This window comes from Sinohyriopsis cumingii, chromosome 15, assembly GCF_028554795.1.
Source record: "Sinohyriopsis cumingii isolate HCF-2022 chromosome 15, ASM2855479v2, whole genome shotgun sequence".
Taxonomy (NCBI): Eukaryota; Metazoa; Mollusca; class Bivalvia; order Unionida; family Unionidae; genus Sinohyriopsis; species Sinohyriopsis cumingii.
In genome coordinates, this window is record NC_142975.1 from 127,651,715 (window position 1) to 127,673,892 (window position 22,178).

The 22,178-nt window shown below is 35.1% G+C and overlaps 2 protein-coding genes and 1 long non-coding RNA gene across 5 annotated transcripts; 2 read left to right on the top strand and 1 right to left on the bottom strand.

The window, feature by feature from the left end:
• Positions 1-1,890: 1,890 nt before the first annotated feature.
• Positions 1,891-10,094, top strand: LOC149782733 (uncharacterized). Of its 2 annotated transcripts, XM_089934229.1 has the most exons (4): positions 1,891-2,053; positions 3,942-4,051; positions 7,087-7,185; positions 8,048-10,094. In XM_089934229.1, the coding sequence occupies exons 2-4, from the start codon at positions 3,955-3,957 to the stop codon at positions 8,287-8,289; spliced, it is 438 nt and encodes a 145-aa protein (XP_089790355.1). In that variant the 5' UTR covers positions 1,891-2,053; positions 3,942-3,954; the 3' UTR covers positions 8,290-10,094. The 2 variants fall into 2 exon arrangements, with proteins under 2 accessions (XP_089790355.1, XP_089790357.1); XM_089934231.1 differs by lacking the exon at positions 1,891-2,053 and having other exon boundaries at positions 3,623-4,051.
• Positions 7,909-12,721, bottom strand: LOC149782734 (uncharacterized). Its single transcript, XR_016414443.1, has 2 exons — positions 12,600-12,721; positions 7,909-8,567 (listed from the first exon to the last, which is right to left on the bottom strand). It is a non-coding gene; the product is annotated as an uncharacterized LOC149782734 (long non-coding RNA).
• Positions 12,722-12,945: 224 nt separating this feature from the next.
• Positions 12,946-21,432, top strand: LOC149782735 (uncharacterized). Of its 2 annotated transcripts, none has more exons than XM_089934227.1 (5): positions 12,946-13,021; positions 15,114-15,196; positions 16,708-16,794; positions 18,359-18,457; positions 19,039-21,432. In XM_089934227.1, exons 3-5 carry the CDS (start codon positions 16,722-16,724, stop codon positions 19,308-19,310), a joined length of 444 nt encoding a protein of 147 aa, XP_089790353.1. In that variant the 5' UTR covers positions 12,946-13,021; positions 15,114-15,196; positions 16,708-16,721; the 3' UTR covers positions 19,311-21,432. The 2 variants fall into 2 exon arrangements, with proteins under 2 accessions (XP_089790353.1, XP_089790354.1); XM_089934228.1 differs by having other exon boundaries at positions 12,998-13,135.
• Positions 21,433-22,178: the final 746 nt, after the last annotated feature.

A 22,178-nucleotide genomic window follows, 5' to 3' on the forward strand; every position in this document is an offset into this window, starting at 1 on the left:
CCACGGTTCTAGCCATATGACACTGTCCTGTTTCTATCTATTTATCTATATATCTATCGATCTGCTTGTCTGTCTGTCTACACAGTATAATTTATTAAAATATTTGATACTTTCCATGTACATAGTCTGTATACTGGTAATACGAGAAGCAATGATCCACATGTGTAATTAATTTGACATTACACGAATCATTGCATCATAATCTATTTACAGAGATGGACACTTGTTCCACTGCGTACATAGTTTGCTGAAAAATGGATTATATATCGAAAAATATCAGTATTTTGTTGTGAATATTATCGAAAACCAAGAAGGCGACTGCATTAAAACTGTTATTGCTCCTGGAAAACAGAATTACTAATATTTTTATCATTAAAACCTCATGATTATTGTTACAAAAATCAATTTCCTTTGAATATTTTCAAATAAGATTTCTGGCCGTGACAGAGATAGTCTATTTACCAAATAATGGTTACCAACATTGAAATCAGATCTGATACCTGAAAAGCATTTAATCACTGAGTCATCCAAAGTTTGTTGCACCTGCTGCGGATCCCAAGAAAGCCATTATAAATATATACTTTTAAACACCCCCACCCCCACCCCTGTTTACATATCGCGTGTTCCATACATCTATAATAGAATACATAATTGTAAAATCCCCTTTGTGCACATCATATCTCTCACTTCTCATACATCTATACATGTCCTCACAAACTGTTCAGAAATGCATGTATATGATGTGCAAAAAGGGGATTTGAGACGCTGCCAGGTGTCTAATTGCATTTATGTGATTGGATTTGGGAAAAAATGAAGGCAAGGTCTTTACTGTTATGATTGTCCATACCTTGGAAAATAAATTACTGATGTATTAAATGAATGAACAAACAAACAAAAATCCACGAGCGATAAATTCAGTTGACATAATTTCATGAATGATTTGGATTCATATACCAAAATGGATAAGAAAAAGTTAGCAATCAATAGCTCTGCGAAAGACAAATTTATAAGCCCGTATTAGGCTATATGGATTAGACAATCACAATTGTACGAGAGAGAAAAGAACAAAACCATAGCTTTGTCCACTCTTTAGCACGAACGAACTATAAAGTATCAATTTAATTTAGAAACGTTCAGCATATAAGTTCTATGACAACCACCGAAAAGATATATTTTGTGATTTATGAACCCAAAATTTCAGTACAGATTTCACTGACTCATTTTAAAAGAAGGCTATCACGATGAAGCTGGAAGCAAACGAGAAATATGTTTTTCCTGTATTTTTAATTCTTTAATTCAGATAGAAGAAAAAAATTAATCATCACTGTCCCATAGTATGAAAGTGTCCAATACTTAGAGATCAATACATTACGTCGAATTATTATTATTGTATGGTAATTGTTTGGGTAGAACGCGCATCTCATATCCAACGGTGATTGCCGGAAAATGTATGCTTCATATATGTAAATACAGGAATCAATCATCTGAATTGTGCGTGTGTTTTTCTGTTGATGTATCATGCCGAGAGAATGGGAGTTTCCCAAACGACACATGGAGACAGCCGACTCAGACTGGCTTGAGCAGGAATCGAACTTGCGACATATGCACTACAAACTGAGCGACCGCCGTTCACAGGAGGAATGTTGACTGCAATTAAAGGCCTAGTATTTTCATGAGAAAGAAATATATGCATGTAGGAAGAGAATATGCAAATTCTAGGCAATTTTGGATCTGTTACTATCAATAATGTAGAAAGAGCGCATAGAGTTCATATTTCGTCAGCGATTTTTTGGACTCTTGGAGACGACAAGTGTTTGCCTAATATGGGAAAGAGGGTTTCTCCCATCAATTGCTATATATAGTCAACAATATAGTTATTTATTTTCGCCCCACCCGTTAGATGTACGACATATATTTAAGAAGACAGTGTATTAGATCATACATAATAGTTCGACCAATCGGGGATCAATATCGAAATCCCTCTGACCATATTGACACGATTCACCACTCTACAAGCAGAGCTATCTTCCAGACTTGTATGAAAGGTTATTAGGTAAGACGATTATCTGTGGTAAATAAATTCATATTTGAAACTTACAATACTAATTATAAAGATTCTAATATTGAAAATTATAAAATGTTGTCAATGCTATATACAAATTATCGCCATACCGTATCCTCCTGTTTTTCTTTTTTTTTTTTACAATTTCACTTCAGCGGTATTTGTTTTACTCCTATATAATTATCATTTAGCAACAATAATTCAGTGTAATTGCAAACACACGCCATTAAAATCACTCGTAGCCATCCAAACGATCAACCATTATTGATCATTCGGTCGAGTATGAATAAAACTGAAAATAAATTTAAAGAAAAGAATAATTAATACATGGAAACGATTTATGCATCTGTGAAGACTTAAAATAAGGGAAGTTTCAAAAACTTCCAGTCGTAAAATATTTCCTCCTACCTAGTACATATCTAAATAAATACAATTGTCTTACTAGACGACCTGATAATTTTGTTTTTAAATTAGCCGTCTAAAATGCCCTACTCAAACTAATTTCCTTCCATTATTTATGTTACTGTTAAAACCAGTACAATTAATGGTTTTTGTTATTACCTGGTTTACTTTTTTTTTAAGTGAACGACCATTGCTTCAACGCATGTTTATTGAATGACGTAGTAGAATCGGTAATCAAGACTACCGTATACACCAGTGCAATCGTATTCCAAACTCGCGTTATCGAGACATAAATAAAATGCGATGCATGCTTGCAGAGCCAGAATCTATCCAACAAAATTGACATAATAAATTTCGGTAATGCATTTACAAATAGAATTTTTCTACTACTATATACTATATAAAAACATGTTGCAATAAAGAAGAGCCCTTTTGCGTGTATTTTATTACGAATCTAAACTTCCAGTGCGAGGTATGTTACAAACGTTTGCAGCGCTGTCAGCAGTATGTCTACATTTGTCACGACAAGGCAGTTTTAAAAGTTGCAACTCCCCAAGAAGTAACTAATTAGTAATTTGAAGAAGAATGAAATAAAACTTGTACAGATCCAGAAAAGAAGTACAAAAGTACAAAGCCAAAACACAAAAGAACAAAAAAGCAAATGGCCAGGTAACAACAAAATGATTTCCGGGAATTTAAATATATCGTTAAAATGAACATTATCAAAAAGTTAAGAACATTGAATGATGATTATTTTGCATCGTTATAGAATAGAGCTTTTAATTATGCTAATTATATGAATGACGTAGCCCTATCCTAAGATTAGCTCCTAATGGGAGATTCCAAATATTAAATATAAACACATGATGTCATAATGCGGCTTCTTAGCATATGATCAAAATGATTTTGTTGTCTCTCCAGAGGACAAACTTTCCTTTGGTTTCTTACATTCAATGGTTATTGTTTTCAGAATAGCCATTACTTGTTTTACTTGTACTCTTTGAAATGTATAATCACTGAAAGTGATACAAAATTTAAAAGACAAAATATTGTATGCGGTTACAGAAGACTACATCAAGTGAGGAAGAGTAGGGTACATGTGATAGGTTCACTGAAGTGTTTCAAGTGCCGTGGTTTATTGTGAAAATACATTTATTTAATTTCTTCTTAAAAATATAAACCACTGATGAATGTTGGAACTATATTAAAATATGGAACATAAGAACTTGTTCAAAATCAGTACTAATCCTACCGATAAATAAGAACTGTAGAACTGTTGTAGTAAAAAATATATAACCCTGAGAAACAACTACAGTGTAATAAATTCTATTTATGATAGTTTGACATTTATTGGTCAAATTTCCTTGCATAATCTCATGTTCACGTTCTCCAACCCTGTAAATCTTAGCTTCATTTCGCTCATGCACATTGGCTTATCACTTTCTCTATAATTCTTAAAATGAGTTTCCTCTTTCAGACAAACACTAATAATGTCTTTCGGAATAAAACTGGTTCTACCAACGCAACACCTGTTGACACTGCTAACATTATTAGGTTTGGCAATGAACTGGCAAGGGGTACATGGACGTAAGTACTTACACAAGTCCTGTATAATATCATTGTGATTGTGTGGATATGTGGTATGCTTTCGTTAAGGACTATATGATTTGTTTTCATGGAGTGTATATATTGCTTGCTTAATTAAATCCTATGTGATGGAGTGGACATGTGCTGTACTTATATAAGTCCTATGTAATATTTATAGGTTACTGCATTTGTATGAGAAAATAGGAACGAGTTTTCGGAATGAATACTGCACGAACGTGTGAGTGCAGTATATCCTTCCGACAAAACGAGTTCATATTTTCCCATACAAATGCAGTAACCTTTTTATTATATGCTCATTTTTTTTATTCTACCTAAGGTTTAATTATATAAACAAAATACACTACAAGAAACAACGTAAATGAATGAATGCCGTATTCCAAACTAAATACACAAGCGCAGATTTGACATTACAAAATGACATCATTATTAATGCGCACATAGCTCCGCCCAGATAAATTTGAACTTAGTCGCACGCTCGACATAACTTTCGAAAGAAAATGGCGTGTCAAGTTAAAACTGAAATTTGCAGTCATATTGTGAATGAATGCGCATTGCAATGACTTTTCCATTTGATCTGGAGTGAATATATTTTTGTATTTTGTTTCGATTCGACGAAAGTCTGTGATTTGGACTGGATTCATCTGTGCAAATTATACATGAAATACATCGGATTGAAGTCTCGCGGGAGAAGCGTGTTTACGTCTGCAAATGTGTTTCTGTTTCTGTCATTGAATGTTTGAAATCATAACGTGGGAAAATATGAAGTCTTTCAATTGCAATTTTCAAAAAGACGCTATGGAATTTAATGTGTATTTTATTTTGAGTGCAGTAAGGAGGATGCAATTGCACTTATCGAAATTACAGCACACTTTCGAAATGTGTAATCCAGATTGAAAACTTATGAAATGGCTCATGTAATTCGGATTTGCAGAATTAAGGAAAAACATTTTGAGGAAATTCAGGATGTAAAACTGTAAGTATATTTTATTTTGCCATTCTTATCACCAGATAAAGAATACAGTATATTCCTTGTCACTTGTATGCTATTTGTAAGGACATAATTTTCCGTCTTTTATATAATGTAGCTAACCTAAATCCGTAACATTGTATCAACGCGGAATGTGCCAAAACAGCTGTTTTTTTTTTTTTTTTTGCAGTCCACGAAACATGTTTTAGTTCATTCAGAAACAAATTTAAATGACCACAACGTAAAGAGCCTCTTACGCGAGTGTATATGATTTGTTTCCAAATCAAAAGTGCTGGTGTCTGCGTCATTGTTTGTTTACAGTAGAAAGTAGTTCCTTTTTTCACGTGAATGCTATATGTGTATTGTCGCGCGCGTTCAGTATCGGGGAATACTGAACGATTCTGACAATTTAAAGTTAACGGGGAAAAAAAATGAACATATAATAAATAAATAAATATATATATATATATATATATATATATATATATATATATATATATATATATATATATATATATATATATATATATATATATATATATATATATATATATATATATATATATATGTGTGTGTGTGTGTGTGTGTGTGTGTGTGTGTGTGTGTGTGTGTTGGAATGGATACGAAGTCCAATATACTATTTTTGTGATGGACTGTATATGTTGTGTACTAAAAAGTCTTTGTATTGGAGTGGGTCCGTGGTGTACTTATCAAGTTCTGTGTAATATCTTTGTGATGGGGTGGATATAAAATGTACCAACATAAGTCATGTATAATATCTTCGTGACGGAGTGGGAATGTAAATACTTAGGTAACTCCAATATAATAGCCTTGTGATGGAGTAGGCATGTGGTATACTGACAGGGCCGTAGAGAGCGATCACGGGCCCTGGGGTAAGAAACACTCGGGGATCTCCTAGTTCTTGTTCTAACAAAAACAAATTAAAAAGTGTTCGACTTTACGGGGCCCGGGCCGAAGAACTGCCATCTCACCTCTGTCTGCGTGGGTTCGAGTCTTAGGCTCGGCTAACGTGGGTACGTGAGAAAGCTTGTCAGTAGCTTCTCGGTCGGTGGTTCTTCTCGGAGTTTTCCAGGGTCCTTCCTCCACCAGTTATACTGGCCGCCATGTATAGTCTATCTTGTGCTGAAAATGGCGTTAAACCCTACAATAGCAACAACAAAAACAACATAAAAGACGAAGAAATAAGGCAAATCAGATTCATTTTTTTGTATGTCTCTTGGACAAGATAATATGAATTACATGCATGTGTGCGGAGAATGAATTGGGAAGAACGTAGTGTATGTAGAGAGTCATTTCGTAGTAGTCACTGAGCGGTTAAGTTTATGGACTGGTTACAACTGAAGAACACACAATACTATATTTAATATCATATACATCGGACTCGATATTTAACGCATAGCAAGGAACATGTTCTGAAGATTTCTGCGTAGTGTGTTAAGTGAACGTAGTGATGTAAACTACTGGCAATAAAATGTGTGCTGGTAGCAAGCGCAACAGTAGTAGTATTAGCAGCAGCAGTTGCAGTAGTAATAGTAGTAGTGATCGAAATAGTATATCTTGTTGTTGTTGTTGTTGTGGGGTTTAACGCCATTTTTCAGCACAAGATAGGCTATACATGGCGGCCAGTATTAATGGTGGAGGAAGAACCCGGGAAAACCCCGGAAAGAACCACCGACCCTCGAGAAGCTACTGGCAAGCTTTCTCACATACCCACATTGGCTGAATCTTAGACTCGAACCGCCGCAGACAGAGGTGAGATGGCAGTGATCCGTAACGAAGAGCGCTTTAGACCACTCGGCCACTCGGGGCCCCTCGAAATAGTATATAGGTGGGGTCCATATAACTGGAACTGAAATAGCAACTGTTGCAAAATTAGAAACGGCAGCAGCAGAATTGACATGTATAAGAAAGATTTTGTTTTAAATGTTGTAGAAGTATGATAAATGTCAAACTCGAAGGAGATGTATAGAGCATGCACCCTAACCTAAATTGGCTTTGTAACTGCAAATTTTATTCTGGTTTTTAGGTGAGTGTCAGAAAGATGAATATTATGACCTACATACGGGCAACTGCGATCCATGTGCCCCTTTATGTGCGGTGACGAATTGCTCAAATGTTTGTCCAGGTATTTATTTACTGTTGAAAAAAATACCTAAATTCTTTTAATCCTACCTAATTACTAGAATTGTAAAGGGACTCCGTTAGTAAACTTTTTGGTAATCGTTTCCTTATGTTCCTAGAGCTTTTTACTCTCTTCAATAAAAACTGTTTTTGAAAATAAATTTTAAAATAATATTATGAACACGTGATGAATTTGTTAGAAAACTGCATGAGGGAAGTGGAAGATAATTAGGAGAGAATTCCACCATGCTCCAACATTTGGGACGGGAAGAGCTTCAAACTCGACTCCAACAAGCTAAAGATGTTATGGTATACCGGATTGTACACCAGCTAGTTGACTTCCCAGCAGCACCATATCTCCAACAGACAGGACCTAACACTAGAAGATATTTATGCAGATTTCTCATCCCCTTCACCAGAGTCAACGCATCAGGAATCCGCCCGCGGAACTCCTTACCAGCCTCCCTAGTAAACACCAATTCCACTGATGCTTTTAGAACAGGGATTGTTATAGGGATCGCTTAGCTCCATATCAGGGATGTTTTAACCTGTTTTTAGCTGCACTTGGACCACCTACTCCATGTACATAGTTCACGCCAAGTGTGAATATGTTCCAGAGGAACCCTGCACGTTATTGAAAGAAGAAGAAGTAGAAAAATTATTGGAAGGAGGACTTCGTCGAAGTCTAATACATTTTAAGTAGGGAATATTTAATGAATCTAAAATGTTTATGGACACAAATTTTAAGTCTTCCTGTGACTCAGGTGTATAAAGAACATTATGAAAAACATGCATTGTTTGCCTCATCAATGACTATATATACATGTATATACATAATAATTATACTGTGCAATGTATATTTTCAGATTTCAAAATCCCTGAGTCTCCTTCAGATAGCATTTCAGTTTCGTCTTCGGGCGGAGGTTTGGACACCAAATATCTACTCGCAGTTATACTGGTCCCCATTTTAGTTTTAATTGTAGCATTCGTTGCCTGTCTGATGCGCAAGAAAAGTTATAAGAAGATTAAAGATTGGTGTTTACTTAGGAGAACAAAATTGGCAATACAAGAGAGCCAAGACAATGATTACGTAGAAGCGGTTTTGTGATCAGATTGTAAACTTTAACATGAAGTGTGTAAATTCCACCAGAACAGTAATTTATTCTTGAAGAAAATGGGCAGATAAATCGGATAGAAAAGAACATCAGTGCTGCATTCCAAAGTTGTGAACTTTGTGTGTATAACTAATCACAGTGTATGATGGGAAGAGCTGTTAAACGAGAAGATCGTTATGTAAGTGAATCCATGCAGGCTGCACATAGCCAAGTCAGGGCTGAAAATGCCCCCAACCCCATCCCTCAGTCCATCCCCGATCCATGAGAAAACCTGAAACGTGCCAAGAAAATTAATTTTATTATTAGTGAAATGTGTTCTTTATCCGGGTCTCGGCCATAATAGATCACTAGAATTGAAAACGGATCTTTATTAAAAGTTTTGTTTTGCTCTATTTCTTTTGTCAAGAGTATTAAACGGCATTATAACAATCTGTGAGAAAACGTAATAATCAAAATTGTAAAACGAGTAACGTTTTGTTGTAAAGAGTTTGCATCGAAACCCTCAAGAACATGAATATAATGAACACTTTGAATGGATATATTGAACACTTTGAATGGAAATAATGTACACTTTGAATGTATATAATGAACACTTTGAATGGATATAATGAACACTTTGAATGGATATATTGAACACTTTGAATGGGTATATTGAACACTTTGAATGGATTAAATGAACTCACTGAATGGATATATTGAACACTTTGAATGGAAATAATGTACACTTTGAATGGATATAATGATCACTTTGAATGGATATATTGAACACTTTGAATGGATATATTGAACACTTTGAATGGATATATTGAACACTTTGAATGGATATAATGAACACCTTGGATGGATATAATGCACACTTTGAATGGATATAATGAACACTTTGAATGGATATAATGAACATTTTGAATGGATATATTGAACACTTTGAATTGATATATTGAACACTTTGAATGGATATATTGAACACTTTGAATGGATATAATGAACACTTTGAATGGATATAATGAACACCGACTGGATATAATGAAGTCTTTGACTGGATATAATGAACACTTTGACTGGGTATAATGAACACTTTGAATGGATATAATGAACACTTTGAATGGATATAATGAACACTTTGACTGGATATAATGAACACTTTGAATGGATATAATGAACACTTTGAATGGATATACTGAATGATTAGCACTGATGCATAAAACCAATTGTGAACAAACTGCCTAATATATATACCAAACAGGTTCATGACGTCAGCGATATATTTCAAAATAAAATCAATTGCAGAATAAAACAGGCAAACTGCTTCTCAGGTGACGCTCTCGCCTCTCTCGAAACGCCACTGCCACTACCACTACAACTTGAAATCAGCCAATATCTTGCAGAAATACCTGCTTTCGTTTTGACCTCGTGTTTCGATAGATTCGCAAAAAGTGACATAAGAGACAGTTAAGAGTTTATCCAGCAAATAGTCTTCTTCTTCTTCTTCTTCTTCTTCTTCTTCTTATTATTATTATTATTATTAGTAGTAGTAGTAGTAGTAGTAGTAGTAGTATTGTTAATTTGTATTAGTAGCTTTTCATCTTTTTTTGGGCCAAAAATTAAACGCAATAATAACTTATATTACAAAAGAAAACAAGGCTGATCCCAAAGGTCAAAACGCTCCGAAAAAGCTATGTGATGTCAGTAACGTTGTTAACATACGTTGCTAAGCAGCAATTTGCATGAGTGGTTTTCAGTTAATAAGTATTTGCGTCGTGAGGCCGTTAGAAAAATTTCCATAATACTTTAATGTCGTAAGAACACATTATATATATATATATATATATATATATATATATATATATATATATATATATATATATATATATATATATATATGTGTGTGTGTGTGTGTACGTGTCAATATTAGCATTTTGTACATTACTCAACATCATGATCTCATGCTTATGCATTTAAAAATGTTGAGTGTGTGTGTGCTTGTGTGTTTGTGTATATGTGTGTGTGTGTGTGTGTAAATGTGTGTATGTAAGTGTTCTATTATTATCATTGTGTAAAAGTACTCAAGATCCATTCACAAATAAAATATATACTTTGTCAAATGCTGTGTACAAAATTAGGTGTTTAATAAATAATTAAAATACATGAAAAATGCTATCATGTGGACTGTATTTTATATAATTTAATTCATTGAATTGTGTACTATTTGATACTTTTGACATGTGCGTAGTCTATGTAATGATATTATGGGAAGCGATGTTTCATATGTGTAACTAAGTTGACATTACATGAATCATCATTTACAGAGATGGACTACGTACATACTGGTCTGATAAATTCATTCTACATAGACAAATGTCAGCATAGTGCCATGAATATCAACGAAAACCTAGAATGCGACTGTAGTAAACTGCTCGCACTCCTGGAAATCAGAATTTTTCATATTTTCCTCATATCATCCTCATAATTAGTCTAATCAACGCAAGACCACAATCTCACAACTTGCAAAATATACATCAACCACACATATGCATCGTTCCCCTTCATCAAATTTCCGTACCGCCAGCAATTCACGCCGTAGAAACTATACATCTATCACCTAACACAGGGAACCACTTTAACTACTCCACCTTAGGCTAGTCAATCCATGGTTTCCAGGCACATTTCACCAGTACAACTGCATCACATTTGCCACCATGGCGACATAAACGGTATCTACCGAGTCCGTTCTTATTTATTCCTGTGTGTAATTTACCGGTTTCCTACCGTAAATGCTGCCAATGAAGTCACACCACTAATGTACACCACTAGATTTTTATAGGGAATATGGTATGACAGGGACATTCATTCGGTTTTGACCTGAATTCACTACTAGTGAACCATGGCATCATGGAAACTCGCTATTACTTTACTCCGTGACGTTTATTCCTAGTTAATGGCTAATTATTTCGGGCTACGGAATATTTCCATTGCACCGAGCTCCAATAATCAAACAAGCAATCACAAAATTCTAAGAATTCCTTAAAACGGGGCGCTATAACCAAGAGCGCATACTCCAGATTTATTACAATATACATGCACGTACAAATTAAATTAACAATAAGTGATTGTAAAGATATAAATGTATGTATAAGAAAGAAATTCCTCTAAAATTCACTGTAAATATGTATGCCATAAAAGAAAAGACGATTATCAAGATTTGACATATAAAAAAATAAAACAACATAATGTCGGCCCTGGAAACAGTTACCAATTTCAATAAAGCTACAGTTAATAACGCATGTGATCCTTTGATCCTTCCTTTTCAAAATGTTCATCTGGACACAAATGACCTTGGCTCCAAATTCTCACAACAAATTATATTTTCCGTCTTCCTTTAAACACACGTTCCTTCGGTAATTGTAAAGTTTGGATAATGCCAACATGTAAAATTTATATTTAAGTTTTCACAATATACAGGTATATTAACAACTTATAACCACTGACTCTGATGAATTTTACTATGTCAAGCCGCGCGCTGATGAGGTGAATTTAAACAGTGAAATGTTTGCATGGTACGATCAAGGAACATCGCAACGAGAATATCACGTGGATTTTAATTGGGACTCAGTTCCATATCCCAAACACTGTCCACGCTTTCTCAAATGAATGAAAGTTTTGTATATCAATTATTAATATTGGCATATTGGCAATGAATTAGTAAAATAGAGATATAACACGTATATGCCTAGTACAAGTTCAACCACAAACAGCCCCATATCGTCCCAATAAAAGTCGTCCCGAAGAAACTGTACAAGGCGCTACTGAAGAGGCATGTTCCGAATTTGGCCTTCATGTAACTTAATAAAATGGTAAACGAAACAGGTGAAAGCAAAGGCATATCGATTGAAAACATCTGACCACTTTACCGAGTAAATTAAACGACCAAATCAGAAAAAAAGATTAAAAGTAAACTGATGTTACGAAACCGTTCACGTACAATTAAAGAAACGAGAAAAAGTGCTATTAAATATTTTGAAGTTCACGTGATATTGATTGGTATTAACTAATTTTATATACAAATTGACGTGCACCTAAATAATTGAAATTTAACTGTGAAATGTTTCAAATAAAAAACCGAACAACGTGTTAGGTGCGAAAGACCAGTACACCTTTAAAAAAGATTGCATTTTTATTGCATCTTGTGATACCTGCAATTGCTCAGACTTTGACCTGAGAGTGCATATGTCAACTATGCACAACTAATATCGAAAGATCACAAGAAACTGTTTTTACAAAATGTATGAGCTAAATTTCTTCTTACCTTTAACATCTTTCCATGTAAAACAGAAGACGAACGATATACAAAACTTTCGGAGTCGGGTTAGATAACAAATAGTGTTTAGATGCATACATGTTTTTTTTTCATTCATTACCAGTGAAGTAAATAGGTACAAGTTCTGAACTATAATGTTTACTGTATAACCGTTTGATTTCCTGAGGAAAGTGTACAAATTGCAAGTAATGCAGGGTCTGTTGTACTGGGATTGCTATAGAACCGTAAATTTATTGTGCTGCTATTTTTGTTACCTTCATTTTATCTAGATTGAACCAGCTTTTGAAGGAAAACGGGGTTTTCCATTTATATTACTATTAATAGGCACAGCATGATTGAATTTAAGTTATGTGCCTCCGCCCGAATTGTCATACGTCAAACTCGTCTTAGAGGAGACACCATATTCGATTGTAAGTATTGCTATTCCTAATCGATCACTACAGATAAACCTCTGTTTGATGCAAGAAACATATTCTAATCTACAAGTGCATATACCTTCCAGGTCGCAATAAACGTTTTACAAGGTAAGATGGTTTTGTTTACTAATAAGTAATTGAAGTTGCGGATTTTAAATAAGATAGTTTTACAGATATCTTTAGCACTAACATCAAATTTTCAAGAATTGTGCAGTTAAAAAAGAAACACAGAAAAAATGGAAAGTATAATTCATGAGAATTATCTCATACTTGACTTCATATGCCACATACTGATGTTATTGTAGGGTTTAACGCCATTTTTCAGCACACGATAGGTTATACATGGCGGACAGTATTAATGGTGGAGGAAGAACCCGGGAAAACCCCGGAAAGAACCACCGACCCACGAGAAGCTACTGGCAAGCTTTCTCACATACCCATATTGGCCGAGTCCGAGACTAGAATCCACGCAGACAGAGGTGAAATGGCAGTGATCCGTAACGGAGAACGCGTTAGACCACTCGGCCACTCGGGGCCCCACATACTGAACTCTAGCCAAATTTTAAATTAATGTTTACAGCTTATTGTTAATAGATGTGCATGAAATAACCAGTCATTAAAAATAAAAATAAAAACAGCAGAAGGTATCCATATTTTCAAGTTGCATGCCTAGCTTTTGTAAGTTACGATATGATTCATCGCTGACCGTTCCGGTGGCCTAGTGGTTAGAGCTTCCGCCTCGGATGCGCTATTTCGTGGGTTCGAGCCCCGGCCGAGTCATGCCAAAGACTAACAAAATGGTACTAACAGCTGCTTCGCTTGGCGCTCAGCATTAAGAGGTTAGTGTTAGGACTGGTCGGCCTGGTGTCAAGATAATGTGACTGGGTGGGACATCATGCTACATGTCTGAGACATGATGATCCAATGCTAGACATCACTATAAACTGCCACACTGCAGACATCGGAGTAATATGACGGAAAAATTGTTAAAGCTACGTTAAAAATTCAATCACACACAAACACACACACACACACACACATCATTCATCAATGATGATTAATGTTGGAATGACCTTTGACTCGTTTACTTGTGTTAAATTAAACAAAAGTCTCTTATCGTATCGTATCTAACACGCTTGGCCACAGATACCTGTACTAGTTTTGAACAAGTACGTGTCATGTATCACGCTAATGTATTACCCTGCGCATAACAGAATAAATCTACTAGTTTAAAAGAAAATTTACAAGAAAATGGTCTACTGTGTTTCAGCTGTCTGAAAGTGTACTTAATAAATTAAAAAGTATAACTACAAACGTGATAAAACGACAGCTCAGTACTTATATGTCGATTTCAGTTTGAAATGAATTATTGCTGCAGTCGACGTTAAAAGCAAAAATTCATTTACGGGGCTAAACATAAAGAAGTATAATATTGATCCAGTTGTACCAACACTGTCTTTAATTTTTTCCCTTAAATCCTATTAGATCGTGTTGAAATGAAATTCCGTTCCTTTCTTCTCAGTTATTTCAGTAAATTCAAAACCTTGTGAGACTAACTGTGTTTCACAACGGTAAGAATGTAATCTCTGAAACACGGGTGGAATGAAATTTAAATCAACCATTCTAACGTAGAATGCAGAATCTAAAACCCAATAGATATAGTTTGACGCAGATTACAAGGACGTATTAGCTGTGCAGGTAAAAGAGTGAATAGGTATGTAGTTACAGATAACCCGTTGTTTAATTTCATTTATCATGTGTGCCTTTGTCTCTGAGACGCACGAATGTAAGTTAATAAGCGATATAGTAAATCAATAAGCTAGGGAGATACAGACACCTGCATATCATTGCATTCCTCAAAGAAAGTGTTTTAGCGTTGCACATATCCTTATTGGTATATTTAGACACACTACGGACTTTTGCGTATGCTATTTGGGGAGGATTATATTTAGAATAAAATAGTGTTTTGCCAGCTGCTTACATTAGAACTAATTAATAAAAAGATTTGCCAGATTAATTTCACCTGTTGAAATTTACAACATATTCTAAGAAGGGCAACATAATATTGTTTGTTTTCTATCCACAGTTTTTCATCAGTCTAGATTTACAGTGAGTTCTGGATAGTTTTCGTCACTCCTACACACCCGTCTGTCAGGAAAGTCTATCAAGGTAAGAGAAATTTGCTATTAGGTTAAAATGGAAATTTATGATAAATTATTAGCTAGAAGATGCTATTATTTTCTTTAGCATTTCCTTTGCTTGTTTTGTTTTCATCGGTTTATCTACGAATAATTCAGTGAACGTGCGGAAATGTCAAGCTGGCGAGAATTATCCTAAACTGGGTACCTTGTATATTTTGTTTAGAAAACAGTCGATGTACATCATGCAATCCATGCCTTCATGACATGCCGTAACATAAAGAAAGTTATTCTATGAAAGGGATATGTATTGACTGAAATTTTCAATTACAATAGTATGTTGAAAACTTTGTAAAAGCCTGTTTGTTTTTTTTTTCCTTTGTTCAGTTTCTTTTTCAGTAACATTGTCATAATGCAGAGATTTTAAATTGTCCTTCTTCTACAAATTTAACATAACACGGAGAACGTGAATGTAGTTTAGCGAATTAAATGTAATGTATAACTCTAACACAGCTGGAATTAATATTTGCGTTGAAATTAATGACTGAACATATGTCTCCCCACTCCCATCCAGAAAACAGCGATGTCTAGAAATTCAGTACAGTTGTCACGTATCCATGTAGACCGCTCCGGTGGCCTAGTGGTTAGAGCTTCCGCCTCAGATTCGGAAGGTCGCCAGTTTTAAACCTAGTCGAGTCATACCAAAGACTTATTAAAATGGTACTGGCTGCTGCCTTGCTTGGTGCTCAGCATTAAGAGGTTAGTATTAGGTTTGGTCGGCCTGGTGTCAGAATAATGTGACTGGGTGGGACCTCATGCTACGTGTCTGCGGCACGATGCCCCAGTGCTAGACATCACTATAAACTGTCACAAGGCAGACATCGTAACCATATGACTGAAAAATCGTTAAAGCTACGTTAAAAATCCAGAACACACACACACACACACACTATATGCTCTATGTAACGCTTTGCGATGTCTTTACGCTCCGTGTAACGCAGTGCCAGAGATAATCGCATTAATTTGTTTTCTCTTGCACAGTTTTCTGAAATTGATTATTATGGAAATAAACAAAATATTGTATTTGAGGGTTTGACGAGTCATTTGTGGTTTATTTTTGTAAATTAAGTCTTAATGGCAACAGGCAGGCATGTTCGTTGAAACAAGCTTTATTTATTCCCATATAAGGACTCGTCGTATCTGAGGCCATTAAAACGAATTTTCGTGGATAACATTTGAAAATGCTTTACATTCAAAGATGAATTAACATTGTACCTAAAGAAGGCAACAAAGCACATTTCATAACATAAATCATATTTAATATTTTGTTCAACTAATCATTCAGCGATCTTCTTTTCATGTTACATCATGAAGTGTCATAAATTCATTGACATCAAGTATAATATCTCCTTGTCATGTTATAGCATGATTCGTCATAAAATCATGAATAATTACAAACTCATTCTTTAAATCGTAGAAATGTTCCATTACAATAAAAACTTTCATAACCAGACTTTTATTTTGAATATTTTCCACTTTCAGGAAAAACAATTGTCATGTTTCGTGTAAGAATTGAAAGCCTTCTACTCGCTGTAGGATTTGCGATCAATTGGATGGTGACATTTGCTCGTAAGTATTCCTGGGATTGTCTGGTCTTGTTCTCTTAGATAAGCAGATGTTGATATTCCTTTATACGATTTCCCAGGTTTGGGAGAAGAAAAAATAAGTTTAAAATAATTAAAATCTGTCCGGCCACAACAAGTGTACACAGATTTTTCAATGCTATATATGATTGTCGATAGCTGGTTCAATGGTTTTGTCTAAAGAGAATGTTCGGACACACCCCACGGAGATGAGATCATTCCCCATATAATAAGATAAAAATAAATGAAAAGCTCACCAACATCAACAAACACAACAATTGGTTGTGATAAACCTGACCAACTGTAGACGCACAGAAGTTCGGAATATAAATATTATTTTATAAGTTTTATAAATCAATGCAGTTTAGCATGTTTGTACTCTAAAGACAAGATATGACAATTTAATGAGTCAGCACTATTCAGTGTTACATAATGTCAGATAGAAACTGCAGATTTAAACTGTTGGATACTCAGTCTAAGGACAAATCTTTTGTTGGAGATGGTTATGGAGTATGGTGTTTTGCATGCAGTGTCTACACGTGAAGTGGCAAGCTAAATGTACAGCCTAAGGATAAACTTTGATGGTTCTTGAGTATAGGCTTCTGTATGAATTGGGCACAGGGCTAGACCAAATGATGCTCCGGGCGAGGACCATCTTCGTCCGCCTATCTATTTGTTAAACGTTTCAATTCCTTAGTTTTCATTGCCCAACATCAACCCATGGTCCTCTGCCCTAAATATGACCCTGACTGGAGTTACTATGTGTGGGAATGTATTATGACAAGCATCGATTTTTCATAAGAATCTGCATCACATCTTCATGGTGGTATAGGGCACGATAGAACATTTTTCGAAAATGAATTAATAATAAAAATATAAAGTATAAATGAATAAATAAATACGCTCACTCATATTCATGATGGAGTCACTTTTAAAACGAAAAAAAAATCGTAAGAACAAGAGTAAACAGGGGAGAACGTTGTGAAATAAGCCAACTAGAAACTAATTCAAAATAACTGATCGACACACGAAATACTGCGCTCTTCACACAAAAGAACATATATATATTGTACAGTTCTAAAAAGAGCTGCATAATCAAGGTCACACGCGAAGAGAGGCACCAGCAACAGCTTTAGCAATAGTATCAGCAGTACAAGTAACAACAACAACAGCAGTACACATAACAACAGCAGTACACATAACAATAGCAACATCAGTACAAGTAATGATATCAACATCAATACAAATAACAATAACGACATCAGTACACATAGCACTATTGTAAGCAGTGTAACAGCAGTATAAGTAACAATAACAACAGAAGTACATGTATTAACAACAGCAATACAAGTAATAAAGTAACAGCAGTCTACGTAAAACTAGCAACATCATTACAGATAATAATAGCAACAGCAGAGACACTTATGTCTTAGGACATTCTTTCACCGTGAAAAAAAGAAAACTTTTGAAACATTAGAATATGCCTAACTATGTGTCGTATGAACAAGCTCATCTCGACTAAATTATGAAATTTATTTTGCAATTTTCAGGAGATTGTGGAAGTGACAAGTTCTTGGATCCGTTTACAGGGAATTGCGACCCATGTGGTCCCGTGTGTCAAATTGGAAACTGCTCCAGTGTTTGCCCCAGTAATCTTTACACACACACATACATACATACATGCATACATACATACATACATACATACATACATACATACATACATACACACACATACAAGTACACACATACACACATGCACACATACATACATACGTACGTACGTACGTAGGACCCATGTGGTCCTGTGTGTGCCATTGGAAACTGTTCCAGTGTTTGCCCCGGTAATGTTTACATACATACATACATACATACATACATACATACATACATACATACATACATACATACATACATACATACATACATACATATCTTAGAATTGATAATTGTATTACAAAACTTTTCCTTAAAGTATTGAAAATTACCTTTTTTTAAACAATGTAGCATGCATCAACTAACTTACTTCCTAAATTTGACCATGATTAACTCAGAAAAGAGTTCTGACAAAAGATGATAAATTTATCATTGTTAGGATTATGACAAAACTGTTTTAAACCAAAGTGTATGAAATTAGTGATCTTTTTTAGCTAGGCTGGCACAGAAGTTACCTAATAAATACAATCAAACATATTTCCACTGACTTACATTTTACTTTTCTTTGTTTCAGATTACGTGATGCCGACTTCGCCTTCCAACACTACCACGACAGTAACGTCTTCTGACAAGAGTTTGAATACGTCACAGTTACTTCTCATCATATTTCCTCCAGTACTATTCTGTTTAGTCCTGGCAATAATTGTTTTGACTATATATAGAAGATTTTGCAAGGAGGATAAAGCATGCTGCTCCCGGATTGTGTATAGAAATCCCGTTCAAGAAAGCGGGAAAGATATAAACAGGGAAGCAATTGCTTTAAACAGAGATATAGAGAATGTCTGACTTGTTATTTAAGTTTCCATCGAAGTCCGGCTCAGAAGGACAAAAGTACCGTCTGTACTCGTTTAGAAGTCAAATCCAACTGCAAAATGCTTTAACCCAGATCTGCCGTGGCAAAATGAGCCGGTAGATATGAGTCTATGCAGATTGTAGTATCCGACGGCAAATCAAGGTCTATGTTGCTAGCATTTGGACCAAAATTATTGTTCGAAGTAAATGCTCTTGAGTTTTGGGCAATCAATAAATATTTTAGATTTCTTTTCAAACAAATGCTATTCTAAAAAAGCCACCACCCCAAGCAAACAAAAGACAAAACCAGAAACAAGCATATTTTTTTTTTAATTCTGACACTATTCGTGAATGCGTTTTATTGCAATAGCTCTTATACCGTCTGGTCATGTTGCATGCATTTCCTCGTTAATTCTGTAATTATTTGTAAAATGTGACTGTGTCCATTCATGTATGTTTCAGTGACTGTATGCAAGTGTCAAGCTTCGTACGCCATGCAAGTATACATGATATTACTACTGTGTCACGTATGAGTTTAATCTACAAAGCCTCTTCATTCATCCAGGTCACGCAGGCATGTGCAACCTACAGCCCGCGACCTAGTTTTATCATACTTTATGTTTAAAAATCTCCATAGGGACTTCGCCCTGGAGGAAGTTGCACATGCTTTATGTAAATTAAACCGGCTTGTTGTGACGATTATATGTGCCTTAGTTATATTGCTCAAAACGGTGGCATTATGTATTCTGTATTAAACAGAGTTGTTTATATAAGCCTGGTCAATGTCCTATGCGATCGCAACATCAAATCTCAAGCTATTATTTGGAGTATTATAGAGCGCTACACAAAGAAACATGGAAATTCGATCCACCGTACTGGGTGGAGCTTGATAGGGTGTGTGGGAGTTCGGAATAAGACACATATACTATTGGGACTATACCGTTTTTCAGATACGTTACAAACATGCCATATGTGCCTCTTCTACAGCACCGTCTATAGTCGCCAATAAGTCAGGCCTAGCTGTAAACAACATGGACCCTGATCTGGCGTTGCATGATCCACGGAATCATTAGAGTCTGTGTTGTTTGTTTTACTGATTACTCCTAATATACTGCATATATCCAGATCTGCCGGCGCTTTATGCGACGACATCTGGATCTATGCCGTTTTTAGTCTGATTGGTGTTATACGCGAGTATATGCGGCTATTCAAATTTGATGTATGTGTGCGTGGCATGGAAACGTAAACTTTAAATTGCTTTAAAAAAGGTAAAAAATTCGATTTATATAACAGGAGGACAATAATGATTTTCAAGTCACATGAAAATTAATATAACATCTGTTTTAGGTTTTCTTGTCACTGAAAATTTTCGACAAAATTGTTCTTTACGTTAAAAAGGAATTAAATTATTTTGGCTTTAATCTCTTACTCTCGGGTAATATTTACCTACAGTGATGTTTTTATGGTGAATTGAAGGAATGTTCATTCTGCCTTAATATAGTGCATGATTCTATTTATTGTGTATGTTTTGTACATTGGATAACATATGCTGTTTGATTTATAAGCTCAGAGCTCTGGAATAAAGGAGCCTTAAATGTCTGCTTGCACCACATTTATTTATCAAATTCAGTATTCCACACCAGACGACTTTGGGAAAAAAAATTGTTCTTGTTATCTTCCAATGTTACATGAATCATATTTTAGGGATATTTCCATTCTACGTTTTTGAACGATATGACTATGTGGTTTGAGCTATGTAACTGAGGAGCCTGTGTTTCTTTGGTTTCCCAGATAATCGTTCCATGTGAAATAGATGTACGACACGTGTATTCTGAATGCCATGCATTTGATGATGTAATCAAATTAGACTGTATTTTGTACATACCATTTCATTACGTAATAACTACGCGTAAAATCGAATTAACCTGTTAGAAAGTATTTATTTATCAGAGCTTTCATTGTACGTTGTGATATGAATCTTAGGGATACAATTCATCATCATCATCATCAGCAGCAGCAGCAGCATCAGCACCAGCATCAGCATCATCATCAGTTTTCAGTAGATTTCAAATAATGTTGTTTCTGATAACGAATAAACGCTTAAAAAAAGTTTGTATACCATTCTTTGTTGCAACTTATTTATTTGCGGCTGAATAAGAAACAGTTTATAGTCAATACACAAAATGCAAATGATGTGTATTTGAATTAAGACTATATGAGTAAAACAACAGTGTACACAATTGTGTTTATCTAAAACGATGCAGATGAAATCAAATCAAATTAAATCCAAGCAATATTCACAAAAGAAACATCCCCCCCCCCAACAAAAACAAAAAAAAAAAAAAGAAAAGAAAGAAAACGGGGAAAATTACATTGAACGATTTTCACATCTCTGATCACATCGATTTAAGATACGACCGTATTTCACATATAGATTCAATTCAACGCGACGTTGATGAAAAAATGTAGTTTAGCAGAGGTATTAGTAATAGGGTTAAGATTGGGAATTCTGTTGTGCAACTGCCTCGAAACTTTCCTCCACCTAAAGGCATTTGGTGAAAACATTATGTACAACTCTTGATTGTCGTTGCTGACCTTGCTCAGAGGTCACAAATGTATATTGGCATCTACAGGAGATATAAAACTCGTGCGTCATAATTTAAATATTTATCCAAAATGTATGCGTCGTTCACCGTTTTTCTAAATTACTTAATTCAATATCTAACACCGACGAATTGATGGGGTGGGGTGGGATGCTGATCCCCCCCCCCCCGAAAAAAAAACAACGAGAGCGATACAACTGGCATGGAACATTTTTAATAGTCAATTTTCTTGGCAGCTAGATGGTTAAAGTTATGCCTT